The sequence below is a fragment of the Rhincodon typus genome, chromosome 27 (assembly GCF_021869965.1).
Source record: "Rhincodon typus isolate 14 chromosome 27, sRhiTyp1.1, whole genome shotgun sequence".
Classification (NCBI taxonomy): domain Eukaryota; kingdom Metazoa; phylum Chordata; class Chondrichthyes; order Orectolobiformes; family Rhincodontidae; genus Rhincodon; species Rhincodon typus.
Genome location: NC_063358.1, coordinates 42,667,226 through 42,683,206, shown reverse-complemented (window position 1 = coordinate 42,683,206; position 15,981 = coordinate 42,667,226). Strand labels below are relative to the sequence as shown.

Here is a 15,981-nt window from a genome sequence, read left to right as displayed (position 1 = left end):
AGCCAATTTTTCCACCTTTCTATTTTTTGTTATTTTCGAGATCCCCAGATCACATATTTTTCTGCATGTTGCAATGACCTAATACTGTACCCAGCAATTAACCCTCATGCAGCTATATGCATAAGGATAGACTTTGCTATCCAGTTCTGCCTCTCCGTGGGAGACGGTCAAGCAACACACACTTAATCATTAGAGACTGAGGTAGTCACTAGTGAGGTGAATGCTTCCTGGATGGAGAAGGCTCAGAGAGTTACTCCTTGTAGTTAACAGAATTGTGACTTTGTCTCAAAAACAGCTGCAGAAACTCAAGACTCTCTTAATAGTAGCACAGCTGCTCTACTGCTTAAACTAGGAAGATGTCTGACAACCAGGAGCACCAAACTGAACTGAACATGATTTCATGGACAGCAGACACTCATTGCGAACCGATTACATTCAGAACATCTTTGCTTCATGATTATGGCCTTGCGATGTACAGAAGACCACACTGGGAGCACCAGATGCAGTAGACTAGGTTAGAGGAGATGCAGGTGAAGCTCTGTCTCATCTGGAAGGACTGTTTAGGGCCCTGGATGGAGGTGATGGAGGGGAGGGAAGCGGAGGTGTTGGAGGTGGTGAGTGTGGCGCAAACTAAGGAGTAGTGCAGGAAATGGTCCTTGTGGAAGGCAGAGGGGGATGGGAGTGGAAGATGTTCTGGGTGGTGGGGTCTAACTGGAGTTTGAGGATGATACGTTGAATGTGGAGGCTGGTAAGGTATTGGGTAAGGACAATGGGGACCCTATCCTTATTATGTTTGAGGGTGGTGGTTTAAAGCTGTGGAGTGGGGAATGGAGGTGGTGCGGTTGAGGGCTGTCTGGATGACAGAGAGGGGAGAAGAATGGTGTTTGAGAAAGGAGGACATCGGGATGCAGTTGTCCGTTAGCTCACCTAGCTGGTTGTTCTGTGGTGTTCAGACGTTTCGTTACTCTTCTAGGCAACATCATCAGCGCAACCTCTAACTAAAGCATTGGTGTTCTGCTTCCTTCTGGATTTATGAGAACCTCTGATGTGATGGTCTTGTCACTTCTGGTTCTGTTGTTTTATCAGTGGTCTGTATACGGGGTCTATTTCTACGTGTTTTTCAATGGAGTCCTGTGTTGAGAACCAGGCTTCCACAAATCCCTTGCATTTCTGGTGTTCACTTGTCCCAGTATGGTCATTTTGTCCCAGTCGAACTGATGGCCCTCATTGTCTGTGTGTATTGAGGCAAGTGAATATTGGTCGTGTCTTTTTACTATCAGCTGGTGTTTGTGTATCGCGGTCGTCAGTTTCCTCTCTGTTTGTCCAATGTAATTCGCTGCATGGTATTCTGTACATACACGACAGTAAACAAGACCATCATAGGCTCAGAGTGAAGGGATGACCCTAAGATGAGGAGGAATTTCTTCAGCCAGAGGATGGTGACTCTTAGGAACTCACTGCCGCAGAAATCAGTGGAGGCCAAGTCATCGAGTGTATTTAAGTCAAAGATAAATAGATTCTTGCTGAGAATGAGAACGAGGATGGCATTGGATGATTGCCTTTTGGAACAGTCTGGCAAAAGATAAACTTCTTTCATTTAAAAGAAAAGCTGCAAGGCTGACCTCCTGACTTGAACCAGCAGCTTCAACGATTTCCAGGTCAGGGGCAAAAACATGCTCTCTTGAACTTCAGCTTTTAAAATCCCTTCCAAAGGCACACAAAAGAAGAAAGAGCTGGCAATCAAAAGCAAATCACTACAGATGTTGGGGATCAGAAATAAAAACAGAAAGTGCTAGGGAAATGCGGGTCTGGCAGCATTTGTGGAGAGAAATAGGGCTAAGGCTTTGAGTCCAATATGACAATTCTTCAGACTGGCAATCAAAGCTGAACAAAGAGCCTGGTCTAGGAAGTACGTGAAGATACTTTAATTCACAAAAGACTTTCGTTTATAAACCAATTGCTGAACAGTTTTTGCTGGATACACGATAATGATCATTGCAATTATTGTTTTCCACTGCGCAATATCCTGCTTACATTCAGAACCAATGAGTTGAAATGAAACAAGCACTGCTGGTTATAATTTAATACCAAGGATCCAATTTCCCATCCCAGACTCCTTGTACCATGAAAAACATGCCTACCTGCTGTGCAGTTCCTGAGGCAAGAGTCTGGATCTGCCCCTGTACCACCTGAGTTCCAGATACGGGCTGAGCCAGCCGAATATACTGCAACTGACCTGCATTCAGTTGCACCTGATGATTACAACAAAAGGAAGGAGCCTCATTAAATAGAATTTTAAAATCAAGTCACAACATAATCTGCCAAGCTTCTGAAGATACAAGCCAAGCCTGTCCACCTTTCTGCATAAAACAATCCTGTCCTTTCAGATACTTGCCTGGTAAATATTCTCCAAAATTTAAGAATACACAAAGATAACATTTTAATTTTTGACTTGCCACTAAATGCACAAGCATTCAAGACTTATTTGCTCATTAGCCTTTAGTCTCTGCTTTACAGTGATTTAATTTAAGTTTCAAACCAACATTTTCAGAAACCAGTCAAGTGGAGAACATTCCGAGATTACAGGGTCTTGAAAAAGTCCATTCGAACACAAGGAGAAACTATGAGATTTTTATTAAGCTCGTTAAATTCCAAGTCTTGCTATCATTTCCATCGGAAAGTATATTTGTGTTCTCTTTTCCTACTTCCTTGAAAAGAGTGGCTTAGGCCATAAGATACAGGAGCAGAATTAGGCCATTTGGCCCATCAAGTGCTCCACCATTCATGGCTGATACTTTTCTCAACCCTATTCTTCTGCTTTCTCCCCACAAACCCCTTCCTCATCAAGAGGATATTTATCCTTGTCTTAAATACACTCAATGACCTGGCCTCCACAGACTTCTGTAGCAATGAATTCCGAAGAGTCACTGTCCTCTGACTGAAGAAATTCCTCATCTTAGGGTCATTCCTTCACTCTGAGGCTGTGCCCTTGGGTCCTAGTTTATCTTACTAGTGGAAATATCATCTCCACATCCACTCTGTCCAGTCCCCTCAGTATTCAAAAAGTTTCAATAATATCTCGTCCTTCTAAACACCATCGAGTACAGATCCAGAGACCTCAACTGCTCCTCATATGACAAACGATTCAAACCCAGGTTAAACCTTGTAAACCTCCTGTGGAACCCCTCCAGAACAGAAAAGGGCAACATTCAGACTGCATGTCCATGAGGGAACCGTGCTCGCTATACACTGGGAAATAGAAGAGCACTTCATGATCATTCTTTACATATGCATGGGCTGTGTATGTGACTTTCTGCCAGCAGTTCATATTTAAGAAAATCAAACTGTCCCAGAGATCAGTTTATTTTAACATATTAAAAGAGTATTATTTTACGCATACCGGTATTTGTTGTATCTCGCCAGTGTTGGTGATAATCTGCTGCATGACCTGCATGGTCTGCCCTGAATTGGACTGAGTCTGCTGTGTTTGATTCTGTGCTGGAACAATCTGCACCTGTTGTCCATCTCCAACCTGCATTGTCACTGGGGCAGTCTGCAACAAGACAGTATGGAAACAATCACCTTAATATCGTGCAACTCAAATCTAGAAAAAAGTACAGGCAAGCATCGTACTTTATTTACAATGAAATTTAAGGAAGAAATTAATGGCCTAGCTTAGGTTCCACTGTAGTTATTTTAATCAACCTGTTTCAAAATGTTATGACACACCTCTGGAGTAGATGGAACTTGAACCCAGCCATTCTGGCCCAGAGTTGGAACACTACCACTGTGCCACAAGAGCCCTCAGGTTCTGCTTTTTCCATGGGCATCTTAGTGCTGTTATTATTCTAAATCAATCAAAATTATTAATCATTTGTGCAAGTCTAGGTTAAGGGAAGTCTACACAGGTTTCTTAAAGGCAATTTGTGTTTAGCTGACTTGGAGTTTTGAGGAGGAAACAGAAGGTTGATGAAGGCAATGCTGTTGATATGGTTACAGTCTTCAAAATGACGTTTGGGAAAATAATAGACTTGTGAGCAAAAGAACTCTCAGAACAAAAGGGCAATGGTAAATTGTATACAAAGTTAGCACAATGAATGGAAACAGTAGTGGTGGATGGTCCTTTTCCAGATAGGAAGTTTAATAGAATTTACAAGGGGCCAGTGTTAGGACCCCTACTCTTCATGATCTATATCAATTATCTGGATCATTGCAAAATAGACAAAAATTGGAAGTATTGTGAATTGGGAGGAGGATAGTGCAGCATTTTAAGAGGGCATACACAGGTTAGTGAACAGGTGCCAGATGAAATTTCATGCGGAGAAGCATGAAGTAATTCATTTGGTATAAAAAAATACAAAGTGGCAACAAACACTAAAGAGCACAATTCTAAAGGGACACAGAAGCACAGGAACCTGGAGGTATATGTCTCAACTCATTGAGGTGGCAGGGAGGTTGACAGATCAGTTAAAACAGCATGCAACAGCCTGGACTTGTTTAATAAGGAATAAACACAAAGAACTGCAGATGCTGGAATTTTGGACCAAAGTGAGACCATGCTGAAGAAATAGCAGGTCTGGCAACATCTGTAGAAAGAAAAACAAAGTTAACTTTTCAAGTCCAGTGACCCTTTGTTTGAACACCAGTCCTAACACAAACTTGTTGTGATGAGTGTGGAAATTCAATATTGTACATTTCTCTTCACAGATGCTGCCAGACCTGCTGTATTTTACCAGCACTTTCTGATTTTGCTTAATAAGGGTACAGTGACAGAAGCAAGAAAATTATGTCAATGTTATACAGAATACAATGCTGCAGAAAAGAATCATGCTTTTGAAAGCTGTCTTGCACTCTTCAGGATAGAATCACAAGAATTCCAAATTTCAAAAAGGAAACAACAATGTATATTCCTGAGAAATAGGATGTTGATTTGTTGGCAAATTGGTTCCAATTGGTTGAGACTTTCATTTGCCAACCAATTTGCACTCTGTTTCTCATATAACAGAGTCATAGAGATATACAGCATGAAACAGACCCTTTGGTCCAATTCGTCCATGCCAAGCAGATATCCTAAATAAATCTAGTCCCATTTGCCAGCATTTGGCCCATATCCCTCTAAACCCTTCCAATTCATAAACCCATCCAGATGCTTTTTAAATGTTGTAATTGTACCAGCCTCCACCACTTCTGCTGGCAGCTCATTCCATACATGCACCACCATCTGTATCAAAAAGCTGCCCCTTGGATCCCTTTTAAGTCTTTCCCCTCTCATCGTAAATCTATGCCCTCTAGTTTTGGACTCACCCCACCCTAGAGAAAAGACCTTGTCAATTTACTCTATCCATGCCCCTTATGATTTTATTAACCTCTGTATGGTCACCCTTCAGCCTCCGATGCTCCAGAGAAAATGGCCTCAGTCTATTCAGCCTCTCCCAGTAGCTCAAACCCTCTAACCCTGGCAAAATACTTATAAATCCTTTCTGAACCGTTTCAAATTTCACTACATCCGTCCTATAGCAGGGAGGTCCAAATTGCACACAATATTCCAATAGTGGCCTAACCAATATCCTGTACAGTTGCAACATGACCTCCCAACTCCTATATTCAATGCACTGACCAATAAAGGCAAGCAAACTAAATGCCTTCTTCACTGTCCTATCTACCCGTGACTTTACTTTCAAGGAACAATGAACCTGCACTCTAAGGTCTCTTTGTTCAGCAACACTCCCTCAGACCTTACCATTAAGCGTAGAAGTCCTGCTCTGATATGCCTTTCCAAAACACAGCACCTCACATTTATCTAAATTGAACTCCTCAGCCCATTGGCCCATTTGATCAAGATTGCGTTGTACTCTCAGGTAACCTTTTTCCCCGACCACTACACCTCCAATTTTGGTATCATCTGCAAACTTATTAACCATACCTCCTATGGTCACACCCAAATCATTTATATAAATGACAAAAAACATTGACCAGCATCAATCCTTGTGGCACACCGCTGGTCACAGGCTTCCAGTCTGAAAAGCAACCCTCCACCACCACCCTCTGTGTTCTACCTTCGAGCCAGTTCTGTATCCAAATAGCTACTTCTCCCTGTATTCCATGTGATCTAACCTTGTGAATCAGTCTACCACGCGGACCCTTGGCTGACTGAAGTCCATATAGATCACGTCCACTGCTCTGCCCTCAACAATCCCCTTCATTACTTTTTCACAAAACATCAATGCTTTCATAGAACTTTGGTGAAACCACACTGGCAGTACTGTATACAGTTCGGGTCTCCTTATTTCAGGAAGAAATACCTACCATGGAGGGAGTGCAATAAATGTTTACCAGGTTAATGCCTGGAATGGCTAAATTGTTTTGATAAGTTGTGGAAACTGGATCTGTATTCTCTAGAAGTTTGAAGAATGAGAGGTGATCTCATTGAAATGTTCAAAATTCTTACACAACATGAAAAAATATATTTGGATAAGATGTTTCCCTAGTTTGAGAGTTTCGAACCATGGGCCATAGCCACAGGATAAGGGGCAGGCCCTTTAAGACAGAGACTAAGAGGTACTTCTTCACTCAGAGGATGGTGAATCTTTGGAATTCTCTAGCTCAGAAGTCTGTGAAAGTTCAAATCATTGAGCAAGTTTTCTGGAGATTAAAGATGTCAAGATAACGTGGGAAATTAGCAATGAGATACATGATCAGCCATTGTCATCGAGTCATACAGTACAGAAACAGACCACTCAGTCCAACTCATCCACGACGACCAGACATCTAGATCTGACCTAGTTCCATTTGCCAGAATTCAGCCCATATCCCTCTAACCCTTCCTATTCATATATCCGTCTAAGTGCCTTTGCAATCTTCTAATTGTACCGGTTTCCACTACTTCCTCTAGCAACTTGTTCTATACACGCACTACCCTCTACATGAAACATATCCACTGAATGCAACTTCACCAAAATCTACGATCTTAAGATGATCAAACTGAATGGTGGAACAGGCTTGACAAGTTGAACTGCCTACTCTTGTTCTTACATTTCTAATGCAAGTGTCCAACTATTCTGTATAGACTCCAATCCCTCCAGAGGCCTCACCATTTATTATACTTTGTGTTTAGAGAAAGGGAAACAAGATCACAGAAGAAGTTCATCATATTGCTTACTAGTGGCATGCATTCACTATAATATACATCCAGGTACAGACTAACATTGTACTTGCAATGCTGTGGACAAACAGAATCCAGCCATAACACTATGACAGCAATCAATAGTTAAAATGGCAGAATGCAACAAATGGGAACAGCTCATTATCTGATTCCAGTGACACACGAGTACATGGTTGATCAACTGTAGAAGTTGTATTTTCTAGTCTTGTTCTTTCCACATTTTTTATTTTAAGAAGAAAGAACCTGACTTAGAAAGGGAAGGCTTCCTAGATAGTAATTATGTCTTATCCATTATTAAGGCGAAACGTTAAACTCCAAACCCCGCTTTAAATTCCCAGTCCGATACTAGGTACCATCATGACCTTCTCTTCCCTTATACAAAAGTCAGAAAACCAAGTGTGAAGCTAAGGCCAAGATTTAGTTTCTTCCCATCCATCTCCTCTCCATTTCACCTTGTTGGGAACACAGTGCTTTCATGTTAACTGCTGGCAAATCCTCTATCTACTATTACGTTTTTATTGATAGATTGTGATTAAGATAGAAATTGCTAGACCACAAGTTGGCCATACCAGAGAAAGAACAGGTGAAAACTTCAGGTAAGATGTCCTCACACAGAAACTAATATTGGACAGATCGTGCCAAGAATTATAATGGATCACTTTAGCTGGCACATTGCCTGTCAATCTTATGAATGTTATAGTTAGGAGTTTAAGATCCAAAATGTGCAAGTAGAAAGAAAACATCCATTTTCTGTAGCTCTTATGTTATTTGTGCACAACCGCTGAAAACTGTAAACTGGGGCCTCATTGCCTGTAAGAAGTTCCTGAACTTTGGTGCTTTATTGGCCATAAATCAGTTAAAATATAACAGACTTCCAACATAATCTTTAATGGGCTCTGGTTTTGTAATGCAACCAAACAGGTATTTATCCAAATGTGAAGTTTTCAGTAGAATTTACTTTGCAAAACTATGGGGGTTTTGATGGGCTCTAAAAAGAGAGAAACTGTTTTCAGTGGTGAAAAGTCAGTTTCCAGAGATTTAAAAATCAGAGACAAAAGAACCAAAGGCAAGATAAAGGCAAATTGTTTTGCAAAGCGAGTAAATGTCTGGAATGAGCCGGAAACAGATTCAATAGTAACTTTCAAAAGTCAATTGAATAAATATCTGAAATGGAGGAAAATTGCATTTCTTTACAGGAAGAGTACAAAAGTGGCATTAACTCTAAAACTCCTTCAGAAAAAGTGGCCTAGGTACATTGGAATGAATAGCCTCTTCCCGTGCCACATGATTCTAATATGGGTCACAACATCAGCAGCAGTCAGAAAGACCACTCGGTATATGGTGTTCCTATTTGGTTCTAAGAATACTAAAGCAAACTCCTAACTGCACAAGCTGGGAATTTTATTAAGCAATTTTATCTAAACAGATCAATTAGACATTTAACTAACTGTGTCAACTTAAATGCAGGGGGATTCTCATTTGTCGGCAATATTCATTATTTACTGGATAGAAAAATTTCTCAGATAGACCAGAGATTGTAATATAATTTGACTTTATTTAAATGTTAGTATTTCAAATACAATGATGTGTGCATAAAATATTGAGCAGCACAAATTTAAATCATTGCGCTTTAGTTTTGACATCAAATGTGTTTATTTTGGTATTGATGCACAAAAGCCTGTACCTTTACCAATCTTGTGCTATTCTCAATTCACGGTCTCATGTGACTCCTGCACCAAAAGAAATCCTGACACGTCCCATAGTCCCACTAATATATATCTCAATACATTTTCCCAGGACACGTGAAAACTGACTCAAAAGAAGGGTCCTGACCCGAAACATCAGCTTTCTTGCTCCTCTGATGCTGCCTGGCCTGTGTTCCTCCAGCTCCACACTGTTATCTCAGACTCCAGCATTGGCAGTTCTTACTATCTCTCAAAAAGGTTAGGGAGTCTGCTGTTGGAATTTCTCACAACTCAAGTAGATATAACAGATATAGTTTTATCAGTCCATTGATGTGCTTCAATGGCAACTCCGAATGTGCGGTTTCAACAAAACAGTCAACCCTTGAGAACACAGACCATGTTGCATATGTACAGCTCACTCTTGCAGAACAACTAGGGAAAGTAATGGCCTAGTGGCATTATTGCTGGACTATTCATCTAGAGACCCAGGTAGGTAATGTTCTGCAGGTCTGGGCTCGAATCCCACCATGGCAGATGGTGGAATTTGAATTCCAGAAAAACCTGGAATTCAGTCTGATGATAATCGCCGATTGTCAGAAAAATTTCGTTCACTAATGTCTTTTAGGGAAGGAAACTGCTGCTCTTACCTGGTGTGGCCGACACTCCAGACCCAGAGCAATGTGGATGACTCTTAACTAGTGATCGACAATAAATGCTGGCCTAGCCAGCAATGCCCACATTGCATGAATGAATTTTAAAAAGTCATATAGAGTCAGGAAACAACCTATAACAGCACCTTGCATTTATATTGTGCCTTTAGAACATAGAACATAGAAGCGCAGTACAGGCCCTTCGGCCCTCAATGTTGCGCCGACCTGTGAAACCAATCTGAAGCCCATCTAACCTAAACTATTCCATTATCATCCATATGTTTATCCAATGACCATTTAAATGCCCTTAAAGTGGGCGAGTCTACTATTTTTGCGCAGGGCATTCCACGCTCTTACTACTCTCTGAGTAAAGGACCTACCTCTGACATCTGTCCTTTATCTATCACCCCTCAATTTAAAACTATGTCCCCTCGTGCTAGCCATCACCATCCGAGGAAAAAGGCTCCCACTGTCCACCCTATCTAATCCTCTGATCATCTTGTATGTCTCTATCAAGTCACCTCTTAACCTTCTTCTCTCTAACGAAAACAACCTCAAAACCCTCAGCCTTTCCTCATAAGACCTCCCCTCCATACCAGGCAACATCCTGGTAAATCTCCTCTGCACCCTTTCCAATGCTTCCACATCCTTCCTATAATGCGGTGACCAGAACCGTACGCAATACTCCAAGTGCGGCCGCACCAGAGTTTTGTACAGCTGCAACATGACCTCATGGTGCCGAAACTCAATCCCTCTACCAATAAAACCTAACATACTGTACGCCTTCTTAACAATGCTATCAACCTGGGTGGCAACTTTCAGTGATCTATGCACATGGACACCGAGATCTTTCTGCTCATCCACACTACCAAGAATCTTACCATTAGCCCAGTACTCTGTATTCCTGTTACTCCTTCCAAAGTGAATCACCTCACACTTTTCCGCATTAAACTCCATTTGCCACCTCTCAGCCCAGCTCTGCAGCTTATCTATGTCCCTCTGTAACCTGCAACATCCTTCCGCACTATCCACAACTCCACCGACTTTGGTGTCATCCGCAAATTTACTAACCCATCCTTCTACGCCCTCATCCAGGTCATTTATAAAAATGACAAACAGCAGTGGCTCCAAAACAGATCCTTGAGGTACACCACGAGTAACTGAACTCCAGGAAGAACATTTCCCATCAACCACCACCCTCTGTCTTCTTACAGCTAGCCAATTTCTGATCCAAACCGCTAAATCACCCTCAATCCCATGCCTCCGTATTTTCTGCAATAGCCTACCATGGGGAACCTTATCAAACGCTTTACTGAAATCCAAATACACCACATCAACCGCTTTACCCTCATCCACCTGTTTGGTCACCTTCTCGAAGAACTCAATAAGGTTTGTGAGGCACGACCTACCCTTCACAAAACCGTGTTGACTATCCCTAATCAAATTATTCCTTTCTAGATGATTATAAATCCTATCTCTTATAATCCTTTCCAACACTTTACCCACAACCGAAGTAAGGCTCACTGGTCTATAATTACCAGGGTTGTCTCTACTCCCCTTCTTGAACAAGGGGACAACATTTGCTAGTCTCCAGTCTTCTGGCACTATTCCTGAAGACAATGACAACATAAAGATCAAAGCCAAAGGCTCTGCAATCTCCTCTCTAGCTTCCCAGAGAATCCTAGGATAAATCCCATCCGGCCCAGGGGACTTATCTATTTTCACACCTTCCAGAATTGCTAACACCTCCTCCTTATGAACCTCAATCCCGTCTAGTCTAATAGACTGTATCTCAGTATGCTGCAAAACATCCAAATTAATCTCAGTTGTATTATCGATCAAAATGTAATACATGCCACATAGGCATTAGGACAAACCTGGTCTAACAGGCAAGGGTGAATTAAAGTTGAAGAGACAGGTGGTAAGATGCAGGGACTTAGGAAATGAATTCTAGAAATGAGGTTACATGTATTAGTATTATGTACACCTAGACAAAGATTGAATAAACAGGGCAAGGTAAGACAGAAAGCATACATATTTCTTTTTCATGGGGACATTACCGTAATGGATGATGCTGTAGTCTGAGACTGTGCAACCTGCACTTGCTGTAACTGTTGGACAGTAGCTCCTTGCACTACCTGTGAATGCAACATTTCAAACCATTGGTCTCTCTGAATCTCTCAGACTTTATTACATTGACTGCATCAGTTAACAAATATAACCAGTAATCAGTCACCGGACAATGTGATTTTCCACATACAACGGGGTACTAGATTACTCACAAAGATGTACCACTCTTGTGGTCTATTGGCCACTGGGGCCATTATTTTGGTGACATTACTGGGCTTTATAGATTTTCATGGACATGACAGTATGTTTCCATAAAGGAGAGTGAAAAATTGTCCAAAAAAAAAAAAAAATTTATATGTTGAAGCTTGTTAGAAAAATATAAAATGAACTGAATTCTGTACAGTAAAATTAATTAAATTTTGACCAGTTCAGTTGCAACCATGCTTTTCCACATGCTCACCAAAATCTCAACTACATAATAATCCACCATAAAGACAGATATGTTTCTAAAGTTACAGACAAAAGTACAGCCAACTGAACTTGCCCAGAGGTGAGCTCAAAGATCATGACTGCTTGCCTGAGCTGCACGATGTAACAATATTATACTTTTTCCAATTAGGGCCTTGTTTGAGCCAATTTCTTTGTGTTTTCCAAATCTTCAGTTGTGACAAGGATTCTATGTTTCTCTTGCCCTCTGGCCCTACCTGTGCTGTACATGTGCAGAACTAACAAGTACGAGCTAATGGTTGAGGTAGAAGGCTATCACCAATTCTCTTTTCTATACTGGGTTAATTTGGTTTACAGTGGTAGAGGATGAAACATTAGTGTGTCTTAACGAGAAGAACCACTTATCTTTGCAAGTTTGTCATTTATTCATAGCTATAAGCACAAGTTCCATTGGCTAGTTAGTCATTCAGGAAACAATTATGACACATTTGTCTCCACTGGGATCTGAAGCCAATTCTCAGTTCTCCACTCAAGTACATCATCAAATTAGATGGAGCTTACTGCAGTCTTCAACACTAACATGATAAGAGCCATGACTTTATACAACAAGTAAATGATGGCTACTGAATTAGATGACTCGGATGGGAGGGAAAACAAGTAGTAGAAAGCAAAAACGTGGGGAATAGTAGCCAAAAAACTAGCTGCATTGTTATGTGAATTCAGCATCAGTACACTATGCAGCTGAAGCTACAAACCAGCTGCTGGAGATCTGGATTTTGTCTCCTCTAGATAAGAAGTGCCGAAGTGATTGGCAGACCTTGGCTTGTACAGCATAATGCATGGCTGGTCTCTGAACCACCAGGAAACCTGCAGTTGTGAATTTTTAGGTCTAGCAAATGGCAGGTTGTAATACTTTATTTTTAATGTTCTGGGTTACATTTATTAAAAATTCATTCATGGGATGAAGGCATCACTGGCTAGGCCAGCATTTACTGCCTATCCCTAATTGCTCAGAGGCAGTTAAGAGCCAACCAAATTGCTGTGGGTCATTAGTGAACCGGATGGATTTTTCCTGACAATCCACAGGATCAATGGCCTTATTAGACTCTTAATTCCAGATTTTATTAAATTCAAATTCCACCATCTGCTATGGCGGGATTTGAACCTAGGTCTCCAGAACATTACCTGGGTCTCTGGATTAATAGTCCAGCGATTATACCACTAGGTCATCACCTTCCCAGCACTGGTTACATTGAGTTCAATTTGTGGTTGACAATGGTCAGGGACAAAAAAAATCCTCAGGTTACGAACTATCCTTTCTTACAGCAACCATAACATGGAATTCAACAACTTGTTCCTAAACAGCAGCAAATCAAAATAACTCAAGCCCTAATAAATATTTAAAATGAGACAAGGACCCAGCCAGCATGCAGTGTTCATGAATTCATGGATTGTTAAGAGTTGGATGAAACCACCTAGAACAGTTTAATTCTTAAGCAGGAATTTGCTTTTTATAAAAAAAACTTTCATGCTATTTCTTAGAGCTAAAAGCTCCCTACCTGTCCCTGCTGCGGTTGTCCAATGATGATCTGACTTGGTTGTATGGTTGTGCTACCAGAGCCCTGTTGCCCCTGTTGCTGCCCCTGTACTTGCACAGTTGTGGGCTGCTGAGCTAAAGTGAAGTAGTACTGCACTTGCTCTGAGCTTGGAACTGTCTGGCGAACTTCCTCCTGTGGTACAAAAGCAAAACACAAAGTCCATCTACCTGAGATGAGGCAGCGTGAGGTTTGCTATTGCTGTTAGTTAAGGTGGTGCCACAGTGGAATAATACACACTAATCTCAGTCAAGACACACAAAATGAACACATTCTCAGGCTGTAGAGGATAGACTGCAAAGTACTTACATCAAGTATGCCACAAATTTAATCTGTAGTGTTCTCACCTTGATGAGTATCCACTTCACACATCATGCTCCCACAGCCAACAGAGTAGAATAAGCTATTAAACCGGTTTTTTTAAAGTCCCAAACTGAAACCTCAGCATATTGATCAAAGTATCAGTTTGATAGTAGTTAGGTACATGAAGCTCCCTATTCACTGCAGATAGCATGGAAAATACTTCACTTCAAAATCACCAGATCATTTGCCAGTTAAGGGAAAGTGTAAATAAATGATTTTACTTCTTGAGCATTTGAGCTGCCTTAGAATCATAGAATCTTACAGCAAGAAGGAGGCCAGTCTCCTGTGCTTCTGTTTAACAGTTGTTTGCAGACAGCTTATACATGCTCCTAATTTTGACAGCACAAAGATTATTCCAGCAGTACCACGATTATGAGGAGTGGGTGCATGAAGCACAGTTTGCAGAAATCACAGAAGCTCTCCAATGATAATACTGGCAGCCTCTTGCATTAAGTTTATTGAGTGATTTAATCCAATATATTCCCCTTTAATAGTAAACAGACTTTGGGAATAAATCACATCCACCAGAAGAGGTCTGGTCAAGGTTATGTCAATCTTCTGCATGTGTCTTGCTGGCTAGCTGCTGCTCTATCTGTGTCAGTATGAGCAAACATCCCTCTCCCAGCTCAGTCAGACCACAGCTGAGAGTGTAGGATGTTTACACACACTAGACCACAGTGTTAGGGCTGTGATTCCTCTGCAGTGACATTAGATCTTCAAAACACCATAGTGAGAAAAGGTTATGAAACAAGAAGGAAATTAGAACGTTAAGTGCACATCAGTTAAATGAAAGGACAGACTAACATTCTTGACCAATCACCAACATAGAGATACTCTGACAGAGGTTCTAACTGAAGCATTGATTTGCTGTATCCCATCAATTCAGCACTGCCACCATTTTCTGTGTTTTTCAAAATTTTAGTTTCCAACAGTTGCTCCTTTTGCTGGTTAGTTCATGAAAACAGACTGCAAGAGTCACTGATAGAAGCATATTTTAAAACTAAAGAACTGGTGTCCATTTTCTGTTTCCTTTAAGAGTAATCACCTCACCACTTTGATCATAGTGTAGAAGTGAACTAAAAGTAAACAGAAAGAAGCTACTTCTGCTGGTTCAGGTGTTAGGATTTAAAGTGATTGGTAGAAGGATTAATAGGGATATGAGGAAAGTCTTTTTCATATAGAATGTGATGGGTGTCTGTAATTCACTAACCAATTTGATGGTCGAGCAGAAAACTTTCAACTCATTTAAGAGGAGCCTGGATCTTTACCTGAAACACTAAACTGCTAGGCAATGGATCTGGTGCTGGCAGGTAGCATTAGAATAGGTGACTAGTTTATTCGGTCAGTGCAGAAATGATGGGCTGAATAGCCTCTTTCTGTGCTGTAATTTTTCTACATTTTCATGAGTAATCAACACAAAAATTAGAGTTAGACCTTTCAGATGTGAAAGTAAGGAAGTACTTCCAATTGCCAAGGCAAAGGTTTGGAAATCTCTTCTGCAAATGGCAACTGATCAAGGGTAAATTTCAAATCTTACATTGAAAGCTCTTTGTTGTCCAAAATGTATTAAAAGACATGGGGTATCTCACAAAAGATTGTTATAAGATAACAGTCCATGTGCTAGAGGCAGTATATTGGTGCAGACAGAGAATTGGCTACTGGGCAGGAAACAGGTGGGGATAATGGGTTCATTTCAGGTTGGCAACTTCTAACCAGTGGGGTTCCACAGGGATCAGGGCTGGGACTGTAACTGTTTACAATACAGGTAATTCTCCTACAATGTGATAGTTGCATTCTTGTGTGACCTCACGTGATGGAAAATTGTGTTATAGGGAAATCACTATATCTGTACAGGAGAAACTTCGCGTTATCCAAACAGCGTCCACTATTCATCAGAGATAACAAGATGTAGAGCTGGATGAACACAGCAGGCCAAGCAGCATCAGAGGAGCAGGAAAGCTGACATTTCGGGCCTAGACCCTTCTTCAGAAATTTCTGATTTCTGAAGA

General features: G+C 41.0%; 1 protein-coding gene across 7 annotated transcripts in view; it reads right to left on the bottom strand.

Moving 5' to 3' along the window:
• nfyc (nuclear transcription factor Y, gamma) overlaps window positions 1–15,981 on the bottom strand; it is a 99,678-nt gene that overhangs the window by 16,399 nt on the left and 67,298 nt on the right. For 4 of the 7 annotated variants that reach the window (XM_048612985.1, XM_020530216.2, XM_020530218.2 and 1 more), the window contains 4 exons: window positions 13,574–13,744; window positions 11,558–11,635; window positions 3,401–3,553; window positions 2,142–2,252 (listed from right to left, as the gene is read on the bottom strand). In XM_048612985.1, coding sequence (XP_048468942.1) covers window positions 2,142–2,252; window positions 3,401–3,553; window positions 11,558–11,635; window positions 13,574–13,744 — 513 coding nt within the window. The remainder of the gene's footprint in view (window positions 1–2,141; window positions 2,253–3,400; window positions 3,554–11,557; window positions 11,636–13,573; window positions 13,745–15,981) is intronic. The other 3 variants (XM_048612986.1, XM_048612987.1, XM_048612988.1) reach the window with 3 other exon arrangements.